We start from the raw sequence: 13265 nt of genomic DNA, 5'->3' as shown, positions 1-13265 counted from the left end.
AAAGCTGAATACATCGTTTTTGAAATCCACTTCCATGTGAACTGTATCATGTAATGTCAAAGTGCGTCTTACATTTTAACTATGTGCCTGTAAACCTGCTATTTTTTTATTTTGTATAAAAGCCAAGACAAATCATCTCAAACTAAAAACTACTGCTTTGTTTCTGAACGGTTTCAGTCCTATGCCCGTAAGCTGTAAGCCTGAGTCCCGGAAAACATTTTTCTAACTAAACACTACCATGAGTAGTATCATAAAATGTAATTTTGTGTGATAAAAATGTATTTATTTTATGCAGCAACATCAGAAAAAAATGACTAGAGAGTAATTATTTTAGATTGGGGTCATGGACATCTTCAAATAATATTTATGCAACAAACAACTGGCTCAAGTCTCTGTTCCACTGCTAGACTATGTACTTGTAACCGCAGGAAGAGACGTGTCTCCTCCCTCCGTCCTTCGTTTCTTGTGTCTAATTCTTTTCCTCTTCTCCCCCTGCTCCGTCTTCTTCGGTGGTGTCGGCCCGCCTTTCCTCTTCTTCAGGCAGCTTAGAGGGTTAGGATTGCTCCGTTTCCTCTTCCTCTTCTTTCCCCGCCTCTCTCCATCCTTCTGGCTGATGCCCTGCTCCTCTTTCAGGCTGCGGATACTCTGCTGCTGGGCCGGGCTGACCAGCTCACCCAGCTGGACGGCCTTCACGTGGTCGAGGGACGCCTGGCTGGGCTTGTCCAGCACCATGGTGTTGAGGATGATGTAGAGCAGAGGAACGCCAGGGATCTTCTTCAGGCCGGCAGTTAATGTGTGGTCCTGGAGAACACACACACAGATACACCAAATTTGTCTGAGGGGATGCCAAATGTATGCATGTCAAAAGATTACCACAGTTTGTTCTAAGGAACTTCAGTTCCTAGGATTATATGGCAAGATATTTAATTGGCATTTCTTCCATGACAACATTCAGCAGCCTCTGCTTGCCCTGAGGGAAAACAAATCTCTGAATGAATGATTCTCTTTGGATTCATTTTGTTAATAATTGTAGATTTTGTGGTGCCATTTTAACCAGAGCGATTTATCCTCTTAACCTCTCATCTTTAACATTGAGTCATAACTGTTCTTCTTGCAAGTTGCACTTGCTTGCGGGCAGGTTTCCCAACCCTGTTGTAAAAAACAACAACACTACAATGGAACCAATACTTAGTATATCCACAAGCCTCAAAGTACCAAAAGGTCAATGTAGTTAGTATATTCCTAGACTGTGTGGCAGGTACAATCAAGAAATTGTTGTGTATCAAGTTACTGTTCATTGATACTTTCCCTTTAATCTTGACATCTTGCCTCCCATTCCACAAAGCGTGTACATCGTTGTATTCTTAGATTGGCTATTGCCTACATTGGAGAGCTCTAAAATATACAGTAAGAATCTAAAATGATGCTTTATTAATGGAGCACATGCTGCAGAGGTCAACAAGTTAGTATGTGGCTTATATACAAAGTTGATTTTAATTTTCAACAACAAAGACATTGGTATTTCTAATTTAATGTCCCCCCCCTGTGGGTGATGTCTGTATCTGTGAAGGATCTCGTCATATTTACCTGTGTAGCAACAAAGTAGTGGTGTGGGTTTGTCTCCCCCAGCATGGACAGCAGACACTCTGAAGCCGGGACAGGGTCCTTGAAATGTGGACATCTCCTCACCTGAAACCTCTGCAGGATGATTTTGGCTCCGTACAGCTCTTTTCCCAGAGTCTCCAGTTCTTTCAGTGCACAGCTGCGAATAAAGAGCCAATCATGTGAGATTAGATCAGAGACTTACATTTCGCCTGTAACGTTACACAACTGTAAGTACATCTACTCACTTGGTGGTGCACAGCTGCACCTCTCCCATCAGGTATTTGGGCATTTGCTCTTTGATCTGAATCTTGTTCTTCAAAGCCGCCTGACAAAACGTCCCGTCGAAGAGGATCTGAAAGGGCTCCCTGAAGCTGAAGTTGTATTTGTAGAAACTTATAGTTTTCTTGGCTTGTTTCTGTCGCTTGATCCCCATGGTGGCTAATAGATGCAGTCACAAGAATGGCAACTAATAACCGTTTACGGTCCGTTGAAGATGATACTTCCTGTTACATTGACTCGTTTTATTGATGTCTTTTAAACAAATTTACAATGATCACTAGCGGATTTCTAAGCATGGAGATTCAGCTGTACACACAACACGCTTGCAGTCCTTCTTCTCATGACTCCGTGCGGAAACAATTTGTTCGACGACGGTTCCGGAGAAATGCGCACAGCGTAAGCTTTTTCTGCTGTAATGATCTCTACAACAATGTACTTTTTAAAAACAATATGGTATTCTTTGTGGTGTTCATCAAGGATGATTGTTATTCTAAAATTAGGATGTTCAAATAGGTTTACATTTTAGTACTAGCCTACATTTGAGGACATATGGGTCTATTACATGATACCAAATCTTTCAGACTGCATTTTTGGTCTGCCACAAAACGTATGCCCTTATAATGCACATATTTGATTTTGTGTTTATTTTTTGCTTAGATTATGCTCAATAACCTTGGCGAATATGGAGAACTTGTTACTTTCAGATGACCAAGTAATTGAATCCATGTTACATTTTAACACTGACAAATAAAAACATTTTTAACAGATGAGCCATGCAGAACCTCGTTGATAAAACAAAATTAAAACGAAATAGATTTGACATTTGTGTAGCTAGTGTTTGATTTAGTACGTCATGTTTTTACTCACCATGAGTATTAACTTATCAATCCTAACATTTTATCAACATCTCTCCCACATTTTGTTGATAATAAATTCATATGCATTTTATAATTATTATCAGTAAGCGTATCATGATTATGCGGATTATTATTATCACTATTATCCACTGTTTTGGATAGGTGTTTTTATTTATTTATCTTAGCCCCGCCCCCTCGTCTGTTTTTCCCGGAAGCGGAAGTCCCCATTTAGGTAGAGCGACTTTCTGTAACTGTCTGTGACAGCGTCAGCAGCAGCAGCCTCCGGTCGGTTCGTGCTGTTGACACTTGTCGTCGCCTTTGACTCACAGCTAACGTTAGCTCGGGTCGGGCCCGGTTGGGTTGGTGCGTCACTCACTCACTCACTTGTACAGTGAATATTATGGCGGCCGCGGATCCCCGGTCCTCAAGTGACGGCGGGCCGGCCAGCAGAGGCGGATTTCCAGCCGGGGAAAGCAGCAACGAGCGCGACGGGCCGGGCGGCAGCAGCAGCGGCGGCGGCGGCGGTGGGGAGGGCGAACGGGAGCGGGACCGGGCCACCTTCGAATGCAACATTTGTTTGGACACTGCCAGGGACGCTGTCATCAGTATGTGCGGCCACTTGTTCTGGTACGAGACCATGCGGGGGGAGGGGACGTTTCACTGTGTGGAGCTGTCTGGTTTTGTTTCTGTTCAGTCCACTGGACCGGTTCTGTAGTTGTGCTGTCTGTGCGGCCTCCCTTTACCGTCAGTTTGACTTATTTCACGGCTGAGTCACGCCCAAAACGCGCTTTTACCACGTTTGTCTCCGCATAATTATTATAATGTGGGAGATGAAAGCGGACAAGATGGCTTTTTAGAACTGAAGATGGTGTTGGTTTGCTCTTGGGGCTGTGGTGATGAATGAAGTGTGTGCTCTGATCTTGTGAGGAGTTAAGTGGCTCAGCCTGATCATATGTTGTTTGAAAGTAAGTCAGAGGTCACTATTGGTCACTCACTTTCTGTAACACATTGACTACTGGTAATCATTGGCAGCTTTGAGATCAGGTCCATGCTCGTGCCTTTTATTCCCAACATGCCACCGTCAGGCACTGGAGCTTAAACAGGTTAAATTCACTGCTTAGTTAAAGAAATTAAATCGTTTTTCACCCAAAATACCAAATATTCTCCAATCCTGAATCCAAATTCTCAAAAGTACTAAAAATACAAGGTGACCGTTGGTTAGATAATACAATTGAGTTTTTGGATGGACTGGATTTTCCAGTTTTCTGACGGTATACATCAATCACTTGAGATGAAAATAACTTTGCTCTAGCCCTGGTAAATCCAAATTTTGCAATCCAAATTAAACTTTGACCAATTAATGTATCTTCTATAAGCCAATCAATGCATTTGTATTGATATTGGTGTTTATGTTAGCCAATATGTAAGTAATAAGGAATTACAGTACACTACAGGAATGCCAAAGAAGCAGCATGCATGAAGTAATTTAGAAAAAGTTTTTTTTGCCTTCCCCAAGAGCCTGAGAAGTTTGTTTTTAAACCATAAAACGTCCTACCTATGTCCCGTACACAATCAGTTTAGTAGAACAAACAATAGCGAGCATTAACTGTAACCCCAGGTTGCACTTCAACTGTGATTCTAGTTCCTTCTCTTATCTCGGTTTGAATCAAGAATTGTGCAAGGCTCAACCTTCAAACCACTGGTGTTGAACATCTAAACATGCACACAAGGACGTGTTTAAAGGCTCATTCACAATTGTTGACAGAAGGCCATCATGGCTTGAAGGTTGAGGCTAATGTGAGATTAGAGCCAAGAGATTGGGATTGGGGGTCAACCTAATGGCATTATGATCAGTAGTAAAACACCAAAGATAAAGTAACCTCTCTTTACCTGTTAATGGCATACGTTCTTTGAAATTTTAAATGCTAATATCTGTTTGGGTATGCGTGTTGCATACCCAAACGGATATTATTATGTATTGGAAACAGAAATGGAGTGAAGTAACTAGCAGGATAGTCGTGCTGTAAATTTGTCAACGTGATCTCTTTGTGACTGCGGATGTTCTCTCCTTTCAGGGTCAAGGTTTTTACTTTTTAAATGGAGAAACTCTGTGGAAAAAGCCCACATAATGGTTTTTGCTTCACAAGACCATCATGGACATGTGGTCACATACCTACCTAAACTTGGGTTTTAAACAGCCTGTCCAGCCTGCAAGACAATGTGTCTTGCAGGCCCCCCAAAAAATGAATTTCTTAGTCTATTTGGAATTTAATAAAATATCTGTTATGGCTGCAATACTAGCATTAACATGGGCTTTATTTGGTCTAAGTGAACAGCTTTTAAAAATGGACACTGAAGTTGCTTTCCGAACCTAAAATAAAGATTCAACTGGAGGACTGACAGTTGTAAGAGTGTGTTGGACAGTTGATTGTTGCCGTTAACAGATTAATGTGACTACCTTTTCTCGTCAGGAGTTGTAACCCTAACAATTACCCGTTTTTTAAGCACAAAAGATCGTCTTATTACTGCAGGGATCTTAAAATTGCCTGTTTTACTGTACTTATTGTTTGATCTGAGAAGTTCACCTCAGTTACATGTGCAACACAGGAGGACCAAAGCTCCTGTGTTAGAGGAGCTGATGTAATTTAGTTGCTATGTTACCCCTCGTCTCATCTTCTCTGATGAAACTGTGATGAAACGATCAGCAAGGAAGAAAGGTGTTGACGCAAGCCCACCTGCTGTAACTTCAAATTGAAATTGCAATTTTATTGCATATTAATTATCTTTTCTTTTTTTAAATAATACGTTTTAACATACATTTCATCACAGTTGACCTCAATGTGAGTTAAACTCTTAATCCTGGCTGCATCTATTCAGCTTAACTTTTAAATTTTTTAAATTTTAACTTTGACACCATTTATCGCTTTGGCCAACCTATTTGGCATTTCTCCATTAGTTAAGCAGCAGCAAAACAACTGTTTGTTGCCAAAATGCCCACAAATAAAGAGTTAGCATAATACAAACTTGCTTTGCTGAATTGAGCCAGCAGTATCACTTTTCTAGCATCAGAAACTACCTGCATTTCACATTTGATTGTGTTGAAATGTGACAAGAGAAAATATTCAGGAAACTAACAAATCCCTCGTGAGAATATCGCCCTACGCTACCTCATTTTATTTTGAAATTAAAATATCAAAAAATAAATGAGAAAGCAGCCCTAGTGGCAAACAACACAAGAGATTCTAGAGGAATGATTTGTGTGAACGGGACATTGTGACTTAAATATTTGAAGGGTTAATGAATGTGTGAAGTCTTTACGATCAGCGTGAGAGTCCACTTGTCGCCTGATCTAACACTGAATGAGAGGTCAGAGGTGTTGGCATGTGAAAAGTTAGAAAGGAAAGCAAGAGTGTGGAGGGACATTTGCACAGTAACACCATCCAGTGGCCCGATCCCAAAGTGAGCCCTGAGGACTAAGGACTCACACACTCCTAATTGATCTCAGGTGCTAAGTGAGTGAGTGTTTGAGGCCACATGGGCAGAAGATCATATGTTATCGTGGTGATGTTTAATAACAAAAGATGTTGCCGACACCTTTTAATTTTAAATTTGTTGTTTTCCACACGGCCAAGGCACAGGAGGCGGCATGCTGATTTCAATTTTTTTCAAATTCTTGTTTTACAAGCTGGACAACAAGTCCGTTCCGTGGACGTGTGTTGTGTTGTTTACCTTTTGTAATTTAAGGATTTCTACTGTAAACGTCGCTTTTAACTGTGGGTAATTCCCTTTGGTGAAGTCTGCATTGATGCAGACTCACGGAAAGGGTTCGGTAAGCGGGTACTCAAACCCTCACGCCCCTCTGAAAATCGACATTGGGACAACCACAAGGCCTTACAAATTTTGCGAGAACTCGCACCAAATTCTGTAAATCCAGACTTTGGGATTAGGCCATCGTTTCCATATGTAAAGCCTTCAATAGACGCTAATCCTCACATATAAAGGGGTTTAAACCAGTAATAAGGCAACTGAAACCAGTTTCAGTTGCCTTATTAAGACTTAAAATCAAACCATTAGTTGTATTCAATTTAGGTAGGTTAAACTATCTGGTAGAAAATCTAATTATCTCAAATAAAAGTCTACATACTTGCTTTTATTAGAGCTTTCAAGTAGGGCTACAAGGACTATCTGCCAGTGACTTATTTTTAAGATTGACTGAACCGAGAATGTTCCGTCAAGTTTAGAGCTGAAACTGTTCAATAAGTCGATCAGAAAAGTATCAGTTGTCTCAGGGTTGTCGTAAAAATGCAAAACATTATCAGACTCTAACTTCTCAAATGTTGTGTTATGAATATATTTTGAGTTTGGACTCTTGGTGGGATTAAGAAAGCTATTTTAATACTCTACCTTGGGTTTGGTCAAGTTAAATATTTTGACTTCTCTGTTCGCTTGCAAACGTATTTTCTCCTTTTTTTATGTCACTTACTGGATTTTAATTTTGGACAATACAAGACATGAAGATGTCAATTAGTAATAAGTAGTTTGAGCCAAAGGTTAAGGACAGTATTTACATGTAGCCTAGTCAATCCTTTACGTTCCACTTCCGGGGTTGCTCTGGTGCCGCAGGAAATACCGCTGGATGCATTTTATATTTTGGGAATTTTTAAAATCCGGCGGATTTATGAGGACTATGGTTAACTATTGAAACAGCTAGCTAGAAGATCTGTCCAATCTGAGTTTTCTCATACGCCTATTTTGCAGCGGCTCCGTACGGAGCTTAGCAACGCCCATGACGATTGTAATATAAAGAAACGCCAATAAGCATGAGCACGTGTTTCTCCCATCCCAGAATGCTGTGTGGAGTAGCCAGACCCTTCACAGCGTGTGGATGGTCTGGCAAAGCGAGACCACATGCAGCCAGACCCTGACACTTCAGATGCCTAAAACAGCCACCAGAATCCATACTCAGCCTATGTTTTTATTCTAATTAAATGTTAAGAAAACAAGAGATTCTGCATCCATTTAATGGCTCCTGTGAGGTCACACAATAGAGTCTGTGTACACTTTGAATGGTTGTTGAGACGCTTGTTGGAAATGAAGCAGGTATTTTTTTTTAAGGTCACAAGAGCTCAGGCTATACGTGTGGCCACATGTTAAATCACAGTTGAATGGGTTGTTATGTCAACTTAGGCCTTACGCTTTGTTCAGCTGTTTGGGAATGCCGTTCTCAGCAGCGATCTGATAGCTGGGGTTACGTTAATACTGTAACACTATCAGTTGGCACGAGGTTGTTTCGCTTCATTTGTTCATGGTTATGTTGAGGTGTTTGGTTAGGCCCATCTGAGGGAATAAGGTTTAGAATGTTTTATGGTTATGAAACTGTGAAAATGTCAAAAACAAGTCCTGCCTGTTCCTCTGCATGAGCTGACTTATTCAGCTGTCAAAGTTTCTCACAAAGACTCTGACAGAAGCATTTTAGAGACAATAACATGGAGCGAGACAACAAGAAACAGTTTAAAAGAAAAATAACCATTTTTTCCAACTACATAACATACTGTACTGTAAAACACACTGACTGTACTTCTTGCACCCACATGTCTTTTCAGTCAAAAACGTACCTTAATTACAGGAAGTGTCAGCCTAGAAATTTAAGTTTTCTGGAGGGGCAACTAATTAAAGGAGGGCTTAGGGCAAAACTGAACTCATTTAGTCACACATTTTAATTTACTAATGCAGGGTAGGTTGCTTGGCCTCCTGTAAGGCCGATTGGGGCTGTCTCCAGAACTATTGCACTCAGCAATACACCCGCCAAGGGTGAAGTCGATTGGATGACAAAACAGACACACACAAACACACTATATACTATATATGCACTGTATGCTATGATGCAGGATCCTTCATGCTTGCATATTAGTTTAATCAAATTAAAACTGAAAGACTATCAATTCGGTCAACGACAAAAACCCACCACAGTCCCTTTTGTTTCACCTTTTTTGCCATATTCCTGCAGTTTATCTATCGTTATCCTAACATAAATTTCAACACGTTATTGCACTTAGATTTTTGTGGGCAGTACAGAGTCATAAAAAGGCGTAAGAGGTAGAAATACTCACCACTGTTGCTGTCCGTCTCCTGAAAAAGCCTCAGTGTTTGGCACCAACTGATTCTCAAACCTGCATCCTGCACTCCCACTATGCAGCAGCAGGTCGGCCTGGCCCGCAGCCACACAAACAAGACTGATAACTGCTGAACAGATGGAGCCAAGTAATACCAGCTATGGGGAGCACGGACATGTTTAATAGGCCACTTCTTTAGGAACAGGTTGTTTTGGCCAGGCGAGCTCCCATAGGTGATAGATTCACACACACAAAAACGCACTGAGTTACCAAAACCAGACAAGTTACATGTACTCTAACCATTGAGATGTGTATGATGCATTTTAATGCATTTTCTCCAGGATTTTGTTACGGTTGGTGCTTTTGTTGAAGCAGGAGGCTGACATTTTAGGATAACAGAGCTTTTGTGAGAATGCAAATTCATCTTTTTGTTTGTCTCTGTCTTTACAGCTGGCCCTGTCTGCATCAAGTGAGTATTTCCTAATGTCACCCTTTTGTTTTGGATTACTCGTTAACAGCCACACAGGTGTTTACAATACTCTGATTCGCCTTCTTAGGTTAAAGTCGGAATTGTGATTTCACCAAAATCCATGTAGTAAGAAATAGTGGGTCTTTTAAAGGGATTGGATGAAAACGATTTAAATGAACTGATGTATTGTTTACGTCATTTAGCCAATCATTCACAGGTTCCAAGCAGATTGCGGGTTTTCTGTTTTTCTAAATGACGGAAATAATCTGCAACTATTCTGATGATCAGTTTAACAAAAACTGTTTTGCCATTCTCTCTGTTTTTATAGGACTGTGAATCTGTGGAATTTATTTAGACTGGGCTTTTGTTGGTCAGACAAAATGTGATGTGTCACTTTTTTTGGCTCTGGAAATATGAACTATTCTGATAAATCAATTCATCGAGAAAGTATTGACAGATTAATGGATGACAGTAATTATTACTAGCAGCCCCAAAAAGAATTTCAAAAGACATCCTGGTTCTGTCTGAAAAAGCTGTTTCAGAACAAGACAGTTGGTCTGTGCCTGTCCACACAGTCCTTTTTAATCAGACACAGTAAGTGAAAACACCTGAATGAGCGAGCTATTGCTGAGTAGGGCCTTCGGACCTCAGCACTCAGCAAGTTAACCCAAATGTACTGAAAGGATGTGATGTAACCTCAGCATGGAAGCTACATGTCGGTTGACTTAGTGCAGCTTAAACATGCTAATGCACTTAATGCCTGCTGTTTACTGCAGCTTTCTCTCTGCCACTCACTCAACCGCGTAGAGCTGCACATTGCTGTATGTGTAGCAGCATAAGCACTACATTTATTCAAGTACTGATTCAAAATGACCGCAACTATTTGTGGAAATGTACGTACTGTTAATCCAGAAAAAGTTGTGGCGCTTGGTCCTTGGTCTGCTTCAGGTCACATTCACAAGAGGAAATCTTCAGTTTTAGACTGTTGCCGCACAAACCTTTCAAAAATGTTAGCTGTTATTTGGCACTGAAGCCATTATTTAACCAGTTAGGAAAGGGGTTTATCTGCTTTTGTGGTATAAACATTTTGTTGACATCTTTATCCCCTGTGGATCCTCTCAGTGGTTGGAGACGCGGCCCAGCAGGCAGCAGTGTCCTGTGTGTAAAGCAGGCATCAGCAGGGAGAAAGTCATCCCGCTGTACGGCAGAGGGAGCTCCAGCCAAGAGGACCCCAGGTGTGTGGGGTGGGTGTGGGTGGGGTTATGTGTGGGTGTGTTTGGGGGGGGGGGGTTGCGTGTTTTCTGTGATAGCCTTATGGTTGCCTTATGATTTAATGTTACTGTGCTTGTTCAGGTTGAAAACTCCACCTCGGCCTCAGGGACAGAGAACAGAGCCAGAGAGTCGAGGCGGGGTGAGTCGTCTTACATCCACTGATACAAGCTCATAACTACAATAACCTCTGTTATGAATTGTATGTCTTCTCATTTATCATTTTATGTTTAAACTTAACCGTGTTCTTTTTACTGTCAGATGTTTCAGGGTTTTGGGGACACTGGCTTTCACATGTCTTTCGGCATTGGGGCTTTCCCCTTTGGCTTCTTCACCACCGTCTTCAACGCCAACGACCCCTTTCACAGAGCAGGTAAACACACAAATACACAAACATTGTTTTCTCACTTATTCCTTCCAAGTAAAACCAATCAGAAGTGTCTAAATAGCTGATGATGAACAATTAAGGTTTTACATGAGAATTTAAAGCACAGCTAAAAAGGTAAATGTGTTCTGGTGGCTGCTGCATTTTGACCCCATTTCAAGGCCCTGTCTTATAGGTAGGTGTGTCAAAATCTAGTTTTAATAGGTGAAAACTATACTATACTAAAAGTAGGCATGTCCTTACTAGAAACAAGAGAACATTTCTTTATAACTGTTTTCTACTAAAGCTGTATCAAGAATTTTCAATGGCCCATGGTATACATCTCAATAAATGAATGTACCTATTAGTAATAGTATTAGTAATTGTAGTCTTCCTACGTAATCCTACATTTGTATAAAACTTGTGTCTGGTTTATTGTGCTCATTATTGGGTAAAAAGCTTCATTCAAACACATCTTTTGCTTTGGGGCGACATAATTATGGCGTTTTTTCCTTTTTACATGGTACTCGCTTGACTCACTTCGACGCACAGTCCTCCTTTTTCCATTGCAGATTTTTTCATAATGGAAAACCAAAAAAAGGCGGGTAGAGTCGGGTCGAGCAGGTAACATGTAATGGAAAAACGCCATTAGAGTACAGATGCAAACATCCCCGAGTAATAACATTTCCCGCCCATCCCTCCCACATGTCAGACCAGTATGCAGGTGATCAACAAGGCAACACTAACCACAACAATGGCAGTAACAACTGGCAAGACTCCCTCTTCCTGTTCGTGGCCATTTTCTTCTTCTTTTGGCTGCTGAGCGTGTGATGGAGACCGACGGATAGACGAGTGGATCGATGAGTGCAAAAAAAAGGAAACTCTTACACACTTAAGCCACAGTCACACAACCATTTTACATTTTCTAGCAGGTACTAACTTGGGAGAGAGTGTGGCATTGTGTTTGAACCCCAAACAAGAAATACAGGATATAATAATATGTTTGGCTTCCTCCTCCTGGCAAAGGCAGACTCACTTTAGGATTCTTAACCATTTGCTACGTTGATTTTGTTTATACAAAAACCACTGGAAAGTAGTGGTGCCTGAATTCCCCCCAAAAAGGCATGTTAGAACTCCCTCACTACATGGATCTGTAGATATCTGCACACAGAAAAATAACTGTTGGGGTTCAGAGACAGTATTAAGTAATCAGGGTGAGCTATGTTAAGGATTTTTGTATTTTTTGGGGGGGCAGAAAAGAGTGGGAGAATTCAGGGCAGTGACTAATCTGTTTCAGTTTTTCATTTTGCTCTTAAAGGTTTATTCCTTCAATAATAGAGCGAGGTGTGGAAAGTTCAAGCAGGGTTAAAATGGGGAAGAGAGGGAGCAGTATGAGATAATGTAGTGATTGCTTTCTTACTTTAAAAGGCCAAAGAGTTGCGGACCAGTCATGTACGATGCCGGGGGATGAAAATTGTAATTGAATTATGTTCCTGTTAACAATTCCCTTGTGAATTAAAAAAAGTACTTCTAGAATTTGTGACTTAGAAATCTTACAAACAGATGGACAGACGGAAATAGCACAGATGGATGCATTTTTTTTTATATATATACATTTGTCTTAACAAAACCTGCCATTGCACTGTGAAGTCATTTGTATACGGAACTGTCCTAAAGATTGAAGCGTGTGCTGGTGTTTAACCACTTCTTTCCACTCTTTCCTCACAAAGATGGCTAAGGGTACCGTTAAAGGGCCAGTTTGGGAAATATTTGCATCAACATGAGAGAGTAAAAAGATATCTGACACACAGTTTGTCAATTACAGAGCAAATTGTGAAGAGAGAAAAATTTCAACTAATTAGTAACTCAATGAGATGCTACACAGCACATAGGGGCTGAGTCAATGGGATTCAATTAGTCGCGGAGGTGGAAGGGTCAGCACGCTGAGAATCTACAGGAATGACCAGCAACTGTTCAATGAACTTTCTGCCACAGTTGATTTTTTTTTTCTGACTGTATGTGTCTGAGTGAGTGTGTAAACATTATATATTTGTATATATGAATATTGTAAATGCTGTTTTTACATGTTCTGATTGGATGACCAGCCACAGAGGGCAATAGGGAACGAGATGAGCAAGTAGGCCTCAAGATGCTTTTGTAAAGCGAGAAACGTTCTGGTTCCTGGTTTTTCATTATTAATTACCTTTTACTCAAGAAAAGGCTTGCAGTCCAATTGAATATTTTGTTTGCTAACCACTTGATAGATGTTTGTTTTCTTTAAGATTCAACTCATTTGTTCTCTTGTAACT

General features: G+C 40.7%; 2 protein-coding genes across 2 annotated transcripts; one reads left to right on the top strand and one right to left on the bottom strand.

Annotated features, from left to right (window-relative positions):
• Nucleotides 1-334: 334 nt before the first annotated feature.
• utp23 (UTP23 small subunit processome component) lies at nt 335-2211 on the bottom strand. The gene is made up of 3 exons (XM_034891288.1): nt 1851-2211; nt 1588-1762; nt 335-801 (listed from the first exon to the last, which is right to left on the bottom strand). Exons 1-3 carry the CDS (start codon nt 2036-2038, stop codon nt 409-411), a joined length of 756 nt encoding a protein of 251 aa, XP_034747179.1. The 5' UTR covers nt 2039-2211; the 3' UTR covers nt 335-408.
• A 781-nt stretch (nt 2212-2992) lies between these two features.
• On the top strand, nt 2993-12492 carry rnf5 (ring finger protein 5). Its single transcript, XM_034891292.1, has 6 exons — nt 2993-3368; nt 9305-9323; nt 10446-10558; nt 10677-10734; nt 10854-10965; nt 11669-12492. Exons 1-6 carry the CDS (start codon nt 3142-3144, stop codon nt 11785-11787), a joined length of 648 nt encoding a protein of 215 aa, XP_034747183.1. The 5' UTR covers nt 2993-3141; the 3' UTR covers nt 11788-12492.
• Nucleotides 12493-13265: the final 773 nt, after the last annotated feature.

The sequence above is a fragment of the Etheostoma cragini genome, chromosome 14 (genome assembly GCF_013103735.1).
Source record: "Etheostoma cragini isolate CJK2018 chromosome 14, CSU_Ecrag_1.0, whole genome shotgun sequence".
In the NCBI taxonomy this organism is placed as follows: Eukaryota; Metazoa; Chordata; class Actinopteri; order Perciformes; family Percidae; genus Etheostoma; species Etheostoma cragini.
The sequence above is the reverse complement of the archived record's forward strand: the minus strand, read 5'-3'. Positions and strand labels throughout refer to the sequence as shown.

Bases quoted from the DNA above. Each gene is read 5' to 3' on its own strand.
- rnf5 (XM_034891292.1), top strand. From the start codon at position 3,142: ATGGCGGCCGCGGATCCCCGGTCCTCAAGTGACGGCGGGCCGGCCAGC. The intron at 10,735-10,853 runs GTGAGTCGTCTT...TTTTACTGTCAG, and splicing joins AGCCAGAGAGTCGAGGCGGG to ATGTTTCAGGGTTTTGGGGA. The intron at 10,966-11,668 runs GTAAACACACAA...CCCACATGTCAG, and splicing joins CGACCCCTTTCACAGAGCAG to ACCAGTATGCAGGTGATCAA.
- utp23 (XM_034891288.1), bottom strand. From the start codon at position 2,038: ATGGGGATCAAGCGACAGAAACAAGCCAAGAAAACTATAAGTTTCTAC. The intron at 1,763-1,850 runs GTGAGTAGATGT...CTTTATTCGCAG, and splicing joins GTGCAGCTGTGCACCACCAA to CTGTGCACTGAAAGAACTGG. The intron at 802-1,587 runs GTAAATATGACG...TGTGTTCTCCAG, and splicing joins ACTACTTTGTTGCTACACAG to GACCACACATTAACTGCCGG.